The sequence below is a fragment of the Petromyzon marinus genome, assembly GCF_048934315.1.
Source record: "Petromyzon marinus isolate PM22_M1 ecotype Great Lakes invasive population chromosome 77 unlocalized genomic scaffold, UKy_Petmar_22M1.pri1.0 chr77_unloc.4, whole genome shotgun sequence".
Classification (NCBI taxonomy): Eukaryota; Metazoa; Chordata; class Hyperoartia; order Petromyzontiformes; family Petromyzontidae; genus Petromyzon; species Petromyzon marinus.
In genome coordinates, this window is record NW_027422624.1 from 197,879 (window position 1) to 215,938 (window position 18,060).

At 49.0% G+C, this 18,060-nt stretch overlaps 2 protein-coding genes across 2 annotated transcripts in view; one reads left to right on the forward strand and one right to left on the reverse strand.

The window, feature by feature from the left end:
- LOC116937136 (transient receptor potential cation channel subfamily V member 4-like) overlaps positions 1–18,060 on the forward strand; it is a 207,776-nt gene that overhangs the window by 106,212 nt on the left and 83,504 nt on the right.
- The window catches only part of LOC142908244 (transient receptor potential cation channel subfamily V member 4-like), a 57,970-nt gene that overhangs the window by 25,954 nt on the left and 13,956 nt on the right, over positions 1–18,060 (reverse strand). The window contains exons 3-6 of the mRNA XM_076058625.1: positions 16,425–16,690; positions 13,563–13,718; positions 10,136–10,276; positions 3,811–4,136 (exon numbers count right to left, since the gene is read on the reverse strand). Coding sequence (XP_075914740.1) covers positions 3,811–4,136; positions 10,136–10,276; positions 13,563–13,718; positions 16,425–16,690 — 889 coding nt within the window. The remainder of the gene's footprint in view (positions 1–3,810; positions 4,137–10,135; positions 10,277–13,562; positions 13,719–16,424; positions 16,691–18,060) is intronic.

Consider the following 18,060-nt stretch of genomic DNA (forward strand, 5'->3'; position numbering starts at 1 on the left):
AAGCGAGTGGTGATGGTGATGATGATGGTTAACCTGCATGAGAAGGGCGGTGTACATCTTGGTGACAAAGCGAGTGGTGACGATGATGGTGATGATGATGCTGATGATGATCCTGATGATGATTAACCTGCATGAGAAGGGCTGTGTACATCTTGGTGACAAAGCGAGTGGTGACGATGATGGTGATGATGATGCTGATGATGATCCTGATGATGATTAACCTGCATGAGAAGGGCTGTGTACATCTTGGTGACAAAGCGAGTGGTGATGATGATGGTGATGATGACGATGATGATGCTGATGATGATTGTTAACCTGCATGAGAAGGGCTGTGTACATCTTGGTGACAAATCGAGTGGTGACGATGATGATGCTGATGATGATGGTTAACCTGCATGAGAAGGGCTGTGTACATCTTGGTGACAAATCGAGTGTTGATGATGATGATGCTCATGATGATGATTGACCTGCATGAGAAGGGCTGTGTACATCTTGGTGACAAATCGAGTGTTGATGATGATGATCCTGATGATGGTTAACCTGCATGAGAAGGGCTGTGTACATCTTGGTGACAAATCGAGTGTTGATGATGATGATGCTGATGATGATTGACCTGCATGAGAAGGGCTGTGTACATCTTGGTGACAAATCGAGTGTTGATGATGATGATGCTGATGATGATTGACCTGCATGAGAAGGGCTGTGTACATCTTGGTGACAAATCGAGTGTTGATGATGATGATGCTGATGATGATTGACCTGCATGAGAAGGGCTGTGTACATCTTGGTGACAAATCGAGTGTTGATGATGATGATGCTGATGATGGTTAACCTGCATGAGAAGGGCTGTGTACATCTTGGTGACAAATCGAGTGTTGATGATGATGATGCTGATGATGATGGTTAACCTGCATGAGAAGGGCTGTGTACATCTTGGTGACAAATCGAGTGGTGATGATGATGGTGATGATTGACCTGCATGAGAAGGGCTGTGTACATCTTGGTGACAAATCGAGTGTTGATGATGATGATGCTGATGATGATTGACCTGCATGAGAAGGGCTGTGTACATCTTGGTGACAAATCGAGTGTTGATGATGATGATGCTGATGATGATTGACCTGCATGAGAAGGGCTGTGTACATCTTGGTGACAAATCGAGTGTTGATGATGATGATGCTGATGATGATTGACCTGCATGAGAAGGGCTGTGTACATCTTGGTGACAAATCGAGTGTTGATGATGATGATGCTGATGATGGTTAACCTGCATGAGAAGGGCTGTGTACATCTTGGTGACAAATCGAGTGTTGATGATGATGATGCTGATGATGATGGTTAACCTGCATGAGAAGGGCTGTGTACATCTTGGTGACAAATCGAGTGGTGATGATGATGGTGATGATTGACCTGCATGAGAAGGGCTGTGTACATCTTGGTGACAAATCGAGTGTTGATGATGATGATGCTGATGATGATTGACCTGCATGAGAAGGGCTGTGTACATCTTGGTGACAAATCGAGTGTTGATGATGATGATGCTGATGATGATTGACCTGCATGAGAAGGGCTGTGTACATCTTGGTGACAAATCGAGTGTTGATGATGATGATGCTGATGATGGTTAACCTGCATGAGAAGGGCTGTGTACATCTTGGTGACAAATCGAGTGTTGATGATGATGATGCTGATCATGGTTAACCTGCATGAGAAGGGCTGTGTACATCTTGGTGACAAATCGAGTGTTGATGGTAATGATGATGGTGATGATGATGGTTAACCTGCATGAGAAGGGCTGTGTACATCTTGGTGACAAATCGAGTGTTGATGATGATGATGCTGATGATGATTGACCTGCATGAGAAGGGCTGTGTACATCTTGGTGACAAATCGAGTGTTGATGATGATGATGCTGATGATGGTTAACCTGCATGAGAAGGGCTGTGTACATCTTGGTGACAAATCGAGTGTTGATGATGATGATGCTGATGATGATGGTTAACCTGCATGAGAAGGGCTGTGTACATCTTGGTGACAAATCGAGTGGTGATGATGATGGTGATGATTGACCTGCATGAGAAGGGCTGTGTACATCTTGGTGACAAATCGAGTGTTGATGATGATGATGCTGATGATGATTGACCTGCATGAGAAGGGCTGTGTACATCTTGGTGACAAATCGAGTGTTGATGATGATGATGCTGATGATGATTGACCTGCATGAGAAGGGCTGTGTACATCTTGGTGACAAATCGAGTGTTGATGATGATGATGCTGATGATGGTTAACCTGCATGAGAAGGGCTGTGTACATCTTGGTGACAAATCGAGTGTTGATGATGATGATGCTGATGATGATGGTTAACCTGCATGAGAAGGGCTGTGTACATCTTGGTGACAAATCGAGTGGTGATGATGATGGTGATGATTGACCTGCATGAGAATGGCTGTGTACATCTTGGTGACAAATCGAGTGTTGATGATGATGATGCTGATGATGATTGACCTGCATGAGAAGGGCTGTGTACATCTTGGTGACAAATCGAGTGTTGATGATGATGATGCTGATGATGATTGACCTGCATGAGAAGGGCTGTGTACATCTTGGTGACAAATCGAGTGTTGATGATGATGATGCTGATGATGGTTAACCTGCATGAGAAGGGCTGTGTACATCTTGGTGACAAATCGAGTGTTGATGATGATGATGCTGATGATGATTGACCTGCATGAGAAGGGCTGTGTACATCTTGGTGACAAATCGAGTGTTGATGATGATGATGCTGATGATGATGGTTAACCTGCATGAGAAGGGCTGTGTACATCTTGGTGACAAATCGAGTGGTGATGATGATGGTGATGATTGACCTGCATGAGAAGGGCTGTGTACATCTTGGTGACAAATCGAGTGTTGATGATGATGATGCTGATGATGATTGACCTGCATGAGAAGGGCTGTGTACATCTTGGTGACAAATCGAGTGTTGATGATGATGATGCTGATGATGATTGACCTGCATGAGAAGGGCTGTGTACATCTTGGTGACAAATCGAGTGTTGATGATGATGATGCTGATGATGGTTAACCTGCATGAGAAGGGCTGTGTACATCTTGGTGACAAATCGAGTGTTGATGATGATGATGCTGATGATGATGGTTAACCTGCATGAGAAGGGCTGTGTACATCTTGGTGACAAATCGAGTGGTGATGATGATGGTGATGATTGACCTGCATGAGAAGGGCTGTGTACATCTTGGTGACAAATCGAGTGTTGATGATGATGATGCTGATGATGATTGACCTGCATGAGAAGGGCTGTGTACATCTTGGTGACAAATCGAGTGTTGATGATGATGATGCTGATGATGATTGACCTGCATGAGAAGGGCTGTGTACATCTTGGTGACAAATCGAGTGTTGATGATGATGATGCTGATGATGATGGTTAACCTGCATGAGAAGGGCTGTGTACATCTTGGTGACAAATCGAGTGGTGATGATGATGGTGATGATTGACCTGCATGAGAAGGGCTGTGTACATCTTGGTAACAAATCGAGTGTTGATGATGATGATGCTGATGATGATTGACCTGCATGAGAAGGGCTGTGTACATCTTGGTGACAAATCGAGTGTTGATGATGATGATGCTGATGATGATTGACCTGCATGAGAAGGGCTGTGTACATCTTGGTGACAAATCGAGTGTTGATGATGATGATGCTGATGATGGTTAACCTGCATGAGAAGGGCTGTGTACATCTTGGTGACAAATCGAGTGTTGATGATGATGATGCTGATGATGATTGACCTGCATGAGAAGGGCTGTGTACATCTTGGTGACAAATCGAGTGTTCTCCCTCGTGTTGTCCGCCACAGCGACGAGGGCGTGCAGCACCGTGTTGCCACGTGAGTCGCATCGGCGGAGATCAGCCACACCGCCACCTCCACCTCCACCTCCACCATCATCACCACCACCAGCACCACCAGCCACACCGCCACCTCCACCACCAGCAGCACCACCAGCACCACTGCCACCACCGCCACCAGCAGCACCACCACCACCAGCACCACGCGTCAAGAACTGCACAACGTCCGGCTGGTTGGTGCAGGCGGCCAGAGAGAGTGGGAGCTCACCTGGAGTGGGGGAGGGAGGAGAGGGAGGACCACTACAGTCTCCATGACGACCACTACAGTCTCCATGACAACCGCTGCAATCTCCATGACGACCACTACAGTCTCCATGACAACCATCACGGTCTCTCCGCGTTACCGAAGTAGAAGTATCTCTATGACAACCGTTAGGGTCTCCATGACAACCGTCAGGGTCTCCATGACAACCGTCACGGTCTCCATGACAACCATTACGGTCTCCATGACAACCGTCAGGGTCTCCATGACAACCGTCACGGTCTCCATGACAACCGTCACGGTCTCCATGACAACCATTACGGTCTCCATGACAACCGTCACGGTCTCCATGACAACCATCACGGTCTCCATGACAACCATCAGGGTCTCCATGACAACCGTCACGGTCTCCATGACAACCATCACGGTCTCCATGACAACCATCAGGGTCTCCATGACAACCGCCAGGGTCTCCCCACGTTACCAAAGTAAAAGTATCTCCATGACAACCATCACGGTCTCCATGACAACCATCACGGTCTCCATGACAACCATCAGGGTCTCCCCACGTTACCAAAGTAAAAGTATCTCCATGACAACCATCACGGTCTCCATGACAACCGCCAGGGTCTCCCCACGTTACCAAAGTAAAAGTATCTCCATGACAACCATCAGGGTCTCCATGACAACCATCAGGGTCTCCATGACAACCATCAGGGTCTCCATGACAACCGCCAGGGTCTCCCCACGTTACCAAAGTAAAAGTATCTCCATGACAACCATCACGGTCTCCATGACAACCATCACGGTCTCCATGACAACCATCAGGGTCTCCCCACGTTACCAAAGTAAAAGTATCTCCATGACAACCATCACGGTCTCCATGACAACCGCCAGGGTCTCCCCACGTTACCAAAGTAAAAGTATCTCCATGACAACCATCAGGGTCTCCATGACAACCATCAGGGTCTCCATGACAACCATCAGGGTCTCCATGACAACCGCCAGGGTCTCCCCACGTTACCAAAGTAAAAGTATCTCCATGACAACCATCACGGTCTCCATGACAACCATCACAGTCTCCATGACAACCATCAGGGTCTCCCCACGTTACCAAAGTAAAAGTATCTCCATGACAACCATCACGGTCTCCATGACAACCGCCAGGGTCTCCCCACGTTACCAAAGTAAAAGTATCTCCATGACAACCATCAGGGTCTCCATGACAACCATCTTGGTCTCCATGACAACCATCAGGGTCTCCCCACGTTACCAAAGTAAAAGTATCTCCATGACAACCATCACGGTCTCCATGACAACCATCACAGTCTCCATGACAACCGCCAGGGTCTCCCCACGTTACCAAAGTAAAAGTATATCCATGACAACCGTCACGGTCTCCATGACAACCACCAACGGTCTCCATGACAACCGCCAGGGTCTCCCCACGTTACCAAAGTAAAAGTATCTCCATGACAACCATCACGGTCTCCATGACAACCATCACGGTCTCCATGACAACCATCAGGGTCTCCCCACGTTACCAAAGTAAAAGTATCTCCATGACAACCATCACGGTCTCCATGACAACCGCCAGGGTCTCCCCACGTTACCAAAGTAAAAGTATCTCCATGACAACCATCAGGGTCTCCATGACAACCATCTTGGTCTCCATGACAACCATCAGGGTCTCCCCACGTTACCAAAGTAAAAGTATCTCCATGACAACCATCACGGTCTCCATGACAACCATCACAGTCTCCATGACAACCGCCAGGGTCTCCCCACGTTACCAAAGTAAAAGTATATCCATGACAACCGTCACGGTCTCCATGACAACCACCAACGGTCTCCATGACAACCGCCAGGGTCTCCCCACGTTACCAAAGTAAAAGTATCTCCATGACAACCATCACGGTCTCCATGACAACCATCACGGTCTCCATGACAACCGTCGGGGCCTCCCCACGTTACCAAAGTAAAAGTATCTCCATGACAACCGTCAGGGTCTCCATGACAACCATCACGGTCTCCATGACAACCATCACGGTCTCCATGACAACCGTCGGGGCCTCCCCACGTTACCAAAGTAAAAGTATCTCCATGACAACCGTCAGGGTCTCCATGACAACCATCATGGTCTCCATGACAACCATCACGGTCTCCATGACAACCGCCAGGGTCTCCCCACATTACCAAAGTAAAAGTATCTCCATGACAACCATCAGGGTCTCCATGACAACCGCCAGGGTCTCCCCACGTTACCAAAGTAAAAGTATCTCCATGACAACCATCAGGGTCTCCATGACAACCATCACGGTCTCCATGACAACCATCAGGGTCTCCCCACGTTACCAAAGTAAAAGTATCTCCATGACAACCATCACGGTCTCCATGACAACCATCACGCTCTCCATGACAACCATCACGCTCTCCATGACAACCACCAACGGTCTCCATGACAACCGCCAGGGTCTCCCCACGTTACCAAAGTAAAAGTATATCCATGACAACCGTCACGGTCTCCATGACAACCACCACGGTCTCCATGACAACCGCCAGGGTCTCCCCACGTTACCAAAGTAAAAGTATCTCCATGACAACCATCACGGTCTCCATGACAACCATCAGGGTCTCCATGACAACCATCACGGTCTCCCCACGTTACCAAAGTAAAAGTATCTCCATGACAACCATCACGGTCTCCATGACAACCGCCGGGGTCTCCCCACGTTACCAAAGTAAAAGTATCTCCATGACAACTGTCACGGTCTCCATGACAACCACCACGGTCTCCATGACAACCATCACGGTCTCCCCACGTTACCAAAGTAAAAGTATCTCCATGACAACTGTCACGGTCTCCATGACAACCACCACGGTCTCCATGACAACCGTCGGGGCCTCCCCACGTTACCAAAGTAAAAGTATCTCCATGACAACCATCACGGTCTCCATGACAACCATCACGGTCTCCATGACAACCATCAGGGCCTCCCCACGTTACCAAAGTAAAAGTATCTCCATGACAACCATCACGGTCTCCATGACAACCGCCAGGGTCTCCCCACGTTACCAAAGTAAAAGTATCTCCATGACAACCATCACGGTCTCCATGACAACCATCAGGGTCTCCATGACAACCATCACGGTCTCCCCACGTTACCAAAGTAAAAGTATCTCCATGACAACCATCACGGTCTCCATGACAACCGCCGGGGTCTCCCCACGTTACCAAAGTAAAAGTATCTCCATGACAACTGTCACGGTCTCCATGACAACCACCACGGTCTCCATGACAACCATCACGGTCTCCCCACGTTACCAAAGTAAAAGTATCTCCATGACAACTGTCACGGTCTCCATGACAACCACCACGGTCTCCATGACAACCGTCGGGGCCTCCCCACGTTACCAAAGTAAAAGTATCTCCATGACAACCATCACGGTCTCCATGACAACCATCACGGTCTCCATGACAACCATCAGGGCCTCCCCACGTTACCAAAGTAAAAGTATCTCCATGACAACCATCACGGTCTCCATGACAACCGCCAGGGTCTCCCCACGTTACCAAAGTAAAAGTATCTCCATGACAACCATCAGGGTCTCCATGACAACCATCAGGGTCTCCATGACAACCATCAGGGTCTCCATGACAACCGCCAGGGTCTCCCCACGTTACCAAAGTAAAAGTATCTCCATGACAACCATCACGGTCTCCATGACAACCATCACGGTCTCCATGACAACCATCAGGGTCTCCCCACGTTACCAAAGTAAAAGTATCTCCATGACAACCATCACGGTCTCCATGACAACCGCCAGGGTCTCCCCACGTTACCAAAGTAAAAGTATCTCCATGACAACCATCAGGGTCTCCATGACAACCATCTTGGTCTCCATGACAACCATCAGGGTCTCCCCACGTTACCAAAGTAAAAGTATCTCCATGACAACCATCACGGTCTCCATGACAACCATCACAGTCTCCATGACAACCGCCAGGGTCTCCCCACGTTACCAAAGTAAAAGTATATCCATGACAACCGTCACGGTCTCCATGACAACCACCAACGGTCTCCATGACAACCGCCAGGGTCTCCCCACGTTACCAAAGTAAAAGTATCTCCATGACAACCATCACGGTCTCCATGACAACCATCACGGTCTCCATGACAACCGTCGGGGCCTCCCCACGTTACCAAAGTAAAAGTATCTCCATGACAACCGTCAGGGTCTCCATGACAACCATCACGGTCTCCATGACAACCATCACGGTCTCCATGACAACCGTCGGGGCCTCCCCACGTTACCAAAGTAAAAGTATCTCCATGACAACCGTCAGGGTCTCCATGACAACCATCATGGTCTCCATGACAACCATCACGGTCTCCATGACAACCGCCAGGGTCTCCCCACGTTACCAAAGTAAAAGTATCTCCATGACAACCATCAGGGTCTCCATGACAACCGCCAGGGTCTCCCCACGTTACCAAAGTAAAAGTATCTCCATGACAACCATCAGGGTCTCCATGACAACCATCACGGTCTCCATGACAACCATCAGGGTCTCCCCACGTTACCAAAGTAAAAGTATCTCCATGACAACCATCACGGTCTCCATGACAACCATCACGCTCTCCATGACAACCATCACGCTCTCCATGACAACCACCAACGGTCTCCATGACAACCGCCAGGGTCTCCCCACGTTACCAAAGTAAAAGTATATCCATGACAACCGTCACGGTCTCCATGACAACCACCACGGTCTCCATGACAACCGCCAGGGTCTCCCCACGTTACCAAAGTAAAAGTATCTCCATGACAACCATCACGGTCTCCATGACAACCATCAGGGTCTCCATGACAACCATCACGGTCTCCCCACGTTACCAAAGTAAAAGTATCTCCATGACAACCATCACGGTCTCCATGACAACCGCCGGGGTCTCCCCACGTTACCAAAGTAAAAGTATCTCCATGACAACTGTCACGGTCTCCATGACAACCACCACGGTCTCCATGACAACCATCACGGTCTCCCCACGTTACCAAAGTAAAAGTATCTCCATGACAACTGTCACGGTCTCCATGACAACCACCACGGTCTCCATGACAACCGTCGGGGCCTCCCCACGTTACCAAAGTAAAAGTATCTCCATGACAACCATCACGGTCTCCATGACAACCATCACGGTCTCCATGACAACCATCAGGGCCTCCCCACGTTACCAAAGTAAAAGTATCTCCATGACAACCATCACGGTCTCCATGACAACCGCCAGGGTCTCCCCACGTTACCAAAGTAAAAGTATCTCCATGACAACCATCACGGTCTCCATGACAACCATCAGGGTCTCCATGACAACCATCACGGTCTCCCCACGTTACCAAAGTAAAAGTATCTCCATGACAACCATCACGGTCTCCATGACAACCGCCGGGGTCTCCCCACGTTACCAAAGTAAAAGTATCTCCATGACAACTGTCACGGTCTCCATGACAACCACCACGGTCTCCATGACAACCATCACGGTCTCCCCACGTTACCAAAGTAAAAGTATCTCCATGACAACTGTCACGGTCTCCATGACAACAACCACGGTCTCCATGACAACCGTCGGGGCCTCCCCACGTTACCAAAGTAAAAGTATCTCCATGACAACCATCACGGTCTCCATGACAACCATCACGGTCTCCATGACAACCATCAGGGCCTCCCCACGTTACCAAAGTAAAAGTATCTCCATGACAACCATCACGGTCTCCATGACAACCGCCAGGGTCTCCCCACGTTACCAAAGTAAAAGTATCTCCATGACAACCATCACGGTCTCCATGACAACCATCACGGTCTCCATGACAACCGCCAGGGTCTCCCCACGTTACCAAAGTAAAAGTATCTCCATGAGAACCATCAGCGTCTCCATGACAACCATCACGGTCTCCATGACAACCACACGGTCTCCATGACAACCATCAGGGCCTCCCCACGTTACCAAAATAAAAGTACCCGCCCTCCTCCTTGGGCCTGAAGAACTTCCCCAGCGCCTGGGCGTGGACGTCGGCGCCAGCAGCCACCAGCAGGCGGACGTAGTGAGGGCAACGTCGCTCCACCGCCACGTGGAGAGACGTCTGGCCTGCTCACACACACACACAGATACACACACACACAGATACACACACACAGTGTACACACACACACACACAGATACATACACACAGTGTACATACACACAGTGTACACAGTGTACACACACAGTGTACACACACACAGTGTACACACACACCGTGTACACACATACACACACACACAGATACATACACAGATACATACAAACAGTATACACAGTGTACACACACAGTGTACACATACACACACACAGTGTACACACACAGTGTACACACACAGATACATACACACAGATACACACACACAGTGTACACAGTGTACACATGCACACAGTGTACACATGCACACAGTGTACACACACAGTGTACGCACACAGTGTACATACAATAACACACACACACACAGTGTACACACACACACACACAGCGTACACACACACACAGTGTACACACACACACACATACACAGATACATACACACAGTGTACACACACATACAGATACATACAGATACACACACACACAGTGTACACACACATACAGATACATACAGATACATACACACAGTGTACACACACACACAGATACATACACACAGTGTAGACACACACATACACAGATACATACACACACAGATACACACATACACAGATACATACAGATACATACACACACAGTGTACACACACACACATACACAGATACATACACACACAGATACACACATACACAGATACATACAGATACATACACAGTGTACACACATACACAGAGACCACATATACACAGACACACCACGCACACACACACACACAGACACACACACAGACACGCACACATATACACACACACACCATTACACTATACACTATACTATACACTGCACTACTATACACTACACTATACACTACACACTATACTATACACTAACTATACACCACTACACACTACTACACTACACCCTACATACCCTACACTATACTATACACTTCTATACACAACACTACTACACACTCCACACACTACACTAAACTCTACACTACACTATACACTACTATACACTACACACTACTATACACTACACTACACACTACTATACACTACACTACTACACACTCCACACACTACACTAAACTCTACACTATACACTAGACTATACACTACACTTTACCCCACCACTATACACTACACTACTACGCTACACACTACTATACACTACAATATACACTACACACTACACTACACACTACTACACTATACACTACTACACTATACTACAACACTATACACTACTACACTATACACTACACTATACACTACACACTACACTATACACTACTATACACTACACACGACACTATACACTACACACTACACTATACACTATACACTACACACTACACTATACACTACACTATACACTACAATACACTACACACGACACTATACACTACACAATACACTACACTATACACTACACACTACACTATACACTACACTCTACACTATACTACAATACACTCTACACATTATACTAGGCAGAATGTAAGGGTGGAGTGTGAGGGTGGAGTGTGTAGTGTAAGTGTGTACTGTGTAGTGTATAGTGTAGTGTAAGTGTGCAGTGTGAGTGTGTAGTGTTAGTGCGTAGTGTTAGTGTGTAGTGTAAGTGTGTAGTGTGTGTAGTGTAAGTGTGTAGTGTGAGTGTATAGTGTAAGTGTGTAGTGTAAGTGTGTAGTGTGTGTGGTGTAAGTGTGTAGTGTTAGTGTGAGTGTGTAGTGTGTGTAGTGTAGTGTGTAGTGTGAGTGTGTAGTGTAGTGTGTAGTGTAAGTGTGTAGTGTGAGTGTGTAGTGTAAGTGTGTAGTGTTAGTGTGTAGTGTAGTGTGTAGTGTAAGTGTGTAGTGTGAGTGTGTAGTGTTAGTGTGTAGTGTAGTGTGTAGTGTAAGTGTGTAGTGTGAGTGTGTAGTGTGAGTGTGTAGTGTAGTGTGTAGTGTAAGTGTGTAGTGTATAGTGTAGTGTATAGTAGTGTATAGTGTAGTGTATAGTGTAGTGTATAGTGTAGTGTATAGTGTGTAGTGTATAGTAGTGTAGTGTATAGTAGTGTAGTGTATAGTGTAGTGTATAGTGTAGTGTATAGTAGTGTATAGTGTAGTGTAAGTGTGTAGTGTATAGTGTATAGTAGTGTATAGTGTAGTGTAGTGTGTAGTGTATAGTGTAGTGTATAGTGTACGTGTGTAGTGTATAGTGTATTGTAAGTGTGTAGTGTATAGTGTATTGTAAGTGTGTAGTGTATAGTGTAGTGTAAGTGTATAGTGTAGTGTATAGTGTAGTGTATAGTGTATAGTGTAGTGTATAGTGTAAGTGTGTAGTGTATAGTGTAGTGTATAGTGTAGTGTAAAGTGTGTAGTGTAGTGTATAGTGTAAGTGTGTAGTGTATAGTGTATAGTGTAAGTGTGTAGTGTATAGTGTAGTGTATAGTGTAAGTGTATAGTGTAGTGTGTAGTGTATAGTGTAGTGTATAGTGTAGTGTATAGTGTATAGTGTAGTGTATAGTGTATAGTGTAAGTGTGTAGTGTATAGTGTAGTGTATAGTGTATAGTGTAAGTGTGTAGTGTATAGTGTAGTGTATAGTGTAAGTGTGTAGTGTATAGTGTAGTGTATAGTGTAGTGTATAGTGTATAGTGTAAGTGTGTAGTGTATAGTGTAGTGTATAGTGTAAGTGTATAGTGTAGTGTGTAGTGTATAGTGTAGTGTATAAGTGTGTAGTGTATAGTGTAAGTGTGTAGTGTATAGTGTAGTGTATAGTGTAAGTGTGTAGTGTATAGTGTAGTGTATAGTGTATAGTGTAAGTGTGTAGTGTATAGTGTAGTGTATAGTGTAGTGTATAGTGTAAGTGTGTAGTGTATAGTGTAGTGTGTAAGTGTGTAGTGTATAGTGTAAGTGTGTAGTGTATAGTGTAGTGTATAGTGTAAGTGTATAGTGTAGTGTGTAGTGTATAGTGTAGTGTATAAGTGTAGTGTATAGTGTGTAGTGTAGTGTGTAGTGTAAGTGTATAGTGTAAGTGTGTAGTGTATAGTGTAAGTGTGTAAGTGTGTAGTGTATAGTGTAGTGTATAGTGTAGTGTATAGTGTAGTGTATAGTGTAGTGTAGTGTATAGTGTAGTGTATAGTGTAGTGTATAGTGTGTAGTGTAGTGTGTAGTGTATAGTGTGTAGTGTAGTGTGTAGTGTAAGTGTATAGTGTAAGTGTGTAGTGTATAGTGTATAGTGTAGTGTATAGTGTAGTGTAGTGCTCCCCACCCTGGTAGTATTCGTCTGTGTAGGCTGCGTTGACAAACTCTCGCAGGCATCTGGTGTCACGGGCAGCCTCCAGCAGCAGTGGAATGGTTCGGTTCGTCCTGTCGGGTGCCAGATTGAGCAGTCCCTTCAGCAGGCTGGTCTTGCCCGTGTCCGGCTCTGCTCACCCGGTGAGGGTGAGCGGGGAGAGAGGGTCAGAGGGGGGGGGGAGGGTGAGCGGGCGGTTGAGTGAGTGGGTGAGTTGGTGGGTGGGTGAGTGGGTGGGTGAGTGGGTGAGTGGGTGAGTGGGTGAGTGAGTGGGTGAGTGTGTGGGTGGGTGGGTGAGTGAGTGGTTGAGTGAGTGAGTGGGTGGGTGAGTGAGTGAGTGGGTGAGTGAGTGGTTGAGTGAGTGGGTGGGTGAGTGTGTGGGTGAGTGGGCGGTTGAGTGAGTGGGTGGGTGGGTGAGTGAGTCGTTGAGTGAGTGAGTGGGTGAGTGAGTGGGTGAGTGAGTGACTGATCGAGTGAGTGAGTGAGTGACTGAGTGACTGAGCGAGCGAGTGAGTGAGTGACTGAGTGAGTGAACCAGTGACTGAGCGAGCGATTGAGTGACTGAGCGAGTGAATGACTGAGTGACTGAGTGAGTGAGCGAGTGACTGATCGACTGAGCGAGCGACTGTGTGACTGAGCGAGTGACTGAGTGAGTGAGCGAGTGACTGAGCGAGTGACTGAGTGACTGAGCGAATGAGCGATTGACTGAGTGACTGACTGAGTGACTGAGTGAGTGAGCCAGTGACTGAGTGAGTGAGCGAGTGACTGAGTGAGTGAGTGAGCGAGTGACTGAGCGACTGACTGACTGACTGAGTGACTAAGTGAGTGAGCGAGTGACTGAGCGAGCGAGCGAGTGACTGAGTGACTGAGCGAGTGACTGAGCGAGCGAGCGACTGAGTGACTGACTGACTGAGTGACTGAGCGAGTGACTGAGCGAGTGACTGAGCCAGTGCCTACGTGAGTGAGCGAGTGACTGAGTGACTGAGTGACTGAGCGAGTGACTGAGTGAGTGAGCGAGTGACTGAGCGAGCGGACAACTGAGTGACTTAGCCAGTGACTGACTGAGTGAGCGAGTGACTGAGCCAGTGCCTACGTGAGTGAGCGAGTGACTGAGTGACTGAGTGACTGAGCGAGTGACTGAGTGAGCGAGTGAGTGAGTGAGTGAGCCAGTGACTGAGTGACTGAGCGAGTGACTGAGTGAGTGAGCGAGTGACTGAGCGAGCGGGCGACTGAGTGACTTAGCCAGTGACTGACTGAGTGAGCGAGTGACTGAGCCAGTGACTGCATGAGTGAGCGAGTGACTGAGTGACTGAGCGAGCGAGTGACTGAGCCAGTGACTGAGCCAGTGACTGAGTGAGTGAGCGAGTGACTGAGCATCTGACTGACTGAGTGACTGAGTGAGCGAGCGAGTGAGAGACTGAGCCAGTGACTGACTGACTGAACCACTGACTGAGTGAGTGAGCGAGTGACTGAGCATCTGACTGACTGAGTGACTGAGTGACTGAGCGAGTGAGAGACTGAGCCAGTGACTGACTGAGTGACTGAGTGACTGAACCACTGACTGAGTGAGTGAGCGAGTGACTGAGCGACTGAGCAACTGAGCGAGTGACTGTGTGACTGAGCGAGTGACTGAGTGAGGGAGTGACTGAACGAGTGACTGAGTGACTGAGCGAGCGAGCGAGTGACTGAGCCAGTGACTGAGTGAGTGAGCGAGTGACTGAGCGACTGACTGACTGAGTGACTGAGTGACTGAGTGACTGAGCGAGCGAATGAGCGAGAGACTGAGCGAGTGACTGAGCGAGCGACTGAGTGACTGAATCAGTGACTGAGTGACTGAGCGAGCGAATGAGCGAGCGACTGAGCGAGCGACTGAGTGAGAGACTGAGCGAGTGACTGAGCGAGTGACTGACTGAGTGACTGAGTGACTGAGTGACTGAGCGAGCGAATGAGCGACCGAGCGAGCGACTGAGCGAGAGACTGAGCGAGTGACCGAGCGAGTGACTGAGTGAGTGACTGTGTGACTGAGCGAGTGACTGTGTGACTGAGCGAGTGACTGAGCGAGTGACCGAGCGAGTGACTGAGCGAGTGACTGAGCCACTGAGCGACCGAGCGAGCGACCGAGCGAGCGAGTGACTGAGCGAGTGACTGAGCGAGCGACTGAGCGAGTGACTGAGCGAGCGACTGAGCGAGCGACTGAGCGAGTGACTCAGCGAGTGACTGAGCGAGTGACTGAGCGAGTGACTGAGCGAGCGACTGAGCGAGTGACTGAGCGAGTGACCGAGCGAGTGACTGACTGAGTGACTGAGTGACTGAACCAGTGACTGAGCGAGTGACTGAGTGACTGAGCGAGCGAGCGACTGAGTGACTGAGTGACTGAGCCACTGAGCGAGCAACTGAGCGAGAGACTGAGCGAGTGACTGAGCGAGCAACTGAGTGACTGAGCGAGCGACTGAGCGAGTGACTGAGTGACTGAGCCACTGAGCGAGCAACTGAGCGAGAGACTGAGCGAGTGACTGAGCGAGCAACTGAGTGACTGAGCGAGTGACTGAGCGAGCGACTGAGTGACTGACCGAGTGACTGAGCGAGCGACTGAGCGAGCGAGCGAGTGACTGAGTGGCTGAGTGAGTGAGCGAGTGACTGAGCGACTGAGCGAGTGACTGAGCGAGCGAGCGAGTGACTGAGCCAGTGACTGAGCGAGCGAGTGAGTGAGAGACTGAGCGAGTGACTGACTGAGTGACTGAGTGACTGAGTGACCGAGCGAGTGACTGAGCGAGTGACTGAGCGAGTGACTCAGCCACTGAGCGAGCGACCGAGCGAGCGAGCGACCGAGCGACCGACCTTTGAACTCCTCGGCGGACATTTTCTTCCCATTGAGCAACAGGAAGTCACGGAGACCCTCCAAGTCTTCGGCTGATCCGCGTGCGACGGCGTCGAAGAGAATCTCGCGGTCGTAGTAGTCGTGGCGGTGGACCCGGCGAGACTCGGCCTCCTCCTCCTCCGCCACCACCTCCGTCGCTGTCCCACCCATCTTCCGCTCGCCATCGCCGCCGGCGTCCCGGGCTGCCAACTCCGACCCGAGTGGGCCGGCCGTGAGGCAACGAGCACTCACGGGGGGAGAGACGCGGGGGGAGAGATGTTGACTACCTCGCCTGGTACACAGGAGGTCTCTCTCTCTCTCTCTCATCATCATCATCATCACGGTGGCTATGAGATGTTGACTACCTCGCCAGGTACACAGGAGGTCTGTGTCTCTCAGCATTATCACCACGGGGGGAGAGACGCGGGGGGAGAGATGTTGACTACCTCGCCTGGTACACAGGAGGTCTGTGTCTCTCTCATAATTATCACGGTGGCTATGAGATGTTGACTACCTCGCCTGGTACACAGGAGGTCTGTGTCTCTCTCATAATTATCACGGTGGCTATGAGATGTTGACTACCTCGCGTGGTACACAGGAGGTCTGTGTCTCTCTCTCAGCATCATCATCATCACGGTGGCTATGAGATGTTGACTACCTCGCCAGGTACACAGGAGGTCTGTGTCTCTCTCTCTCATCATCACGGTGGCTATGAGATGTTGACTACCTCGCGTGGTACACAGGAGGTCTGTGTCTCTCAGCATTATCATCACGGTGGCTATGAGATGTTGACTACCTCGCCTGGTACACAGGAGGTCTGTGTCTCTCTCTCTCTCTCATCATCATCACGGTGGCTATGAGATGTTGACTACCTCGCCTGGTACACAGGAGGTCTCTCTCTCTCTCTCAGCATCATCATCATCATCACGGTGGCTATGAGATGTTGACTACCTCGCCTGGTACACAGGAGGTCTCTCTCTCTCTCTCTCAGCATCATCATCATCACCACGGTGGCTATGAGATGTTGACTACCTCGCCTGGTACACAGGAGGTCTCTCTCTCTCTCTCAGCATCACCATCATCACGGGGGGAGAGACGCGGGGGGAGAGATGTTGACTACCTCGCCTGGTCTACAGGAGGTCTGTGTCTCTCTCTCTCTCTCAGCATCATCATCATCACGGTGGCTATGAGATGTTGACTACCTCGCCTGGTACACAGGAGGTCTGTGTCTCTCTCTCATCATCATCACGGGGGGAGAGATGCGGGGGGAGAGATGTTGACTACCTCGCCTGGTACACAGGAGGTCTCTGTCTCTCTCTCATCATCATCACGGGGGGAGAGATGTTGACTACCTCGCCTGGTCTACAGGAGGTCTGTGTCTCTCTCTCTCTCTCAGCATCATCATCATCATCACGGTGTCTATGAGATGTTAACTACCTCGCCTGGTACACAGGAGGTCTGTGTCTCTCTCTGTCATCATCATCACGGTGGCTATGAGATGTTGACTACCTCGCCTGGTACACAGGAGGTCTGTGTCTCTCTCATAATCATCATCACGGTGGCTATGAGATGTTGACTACCTCGCCTGGTCTACAGGAGGTCTGTGTCTCTCTCTCA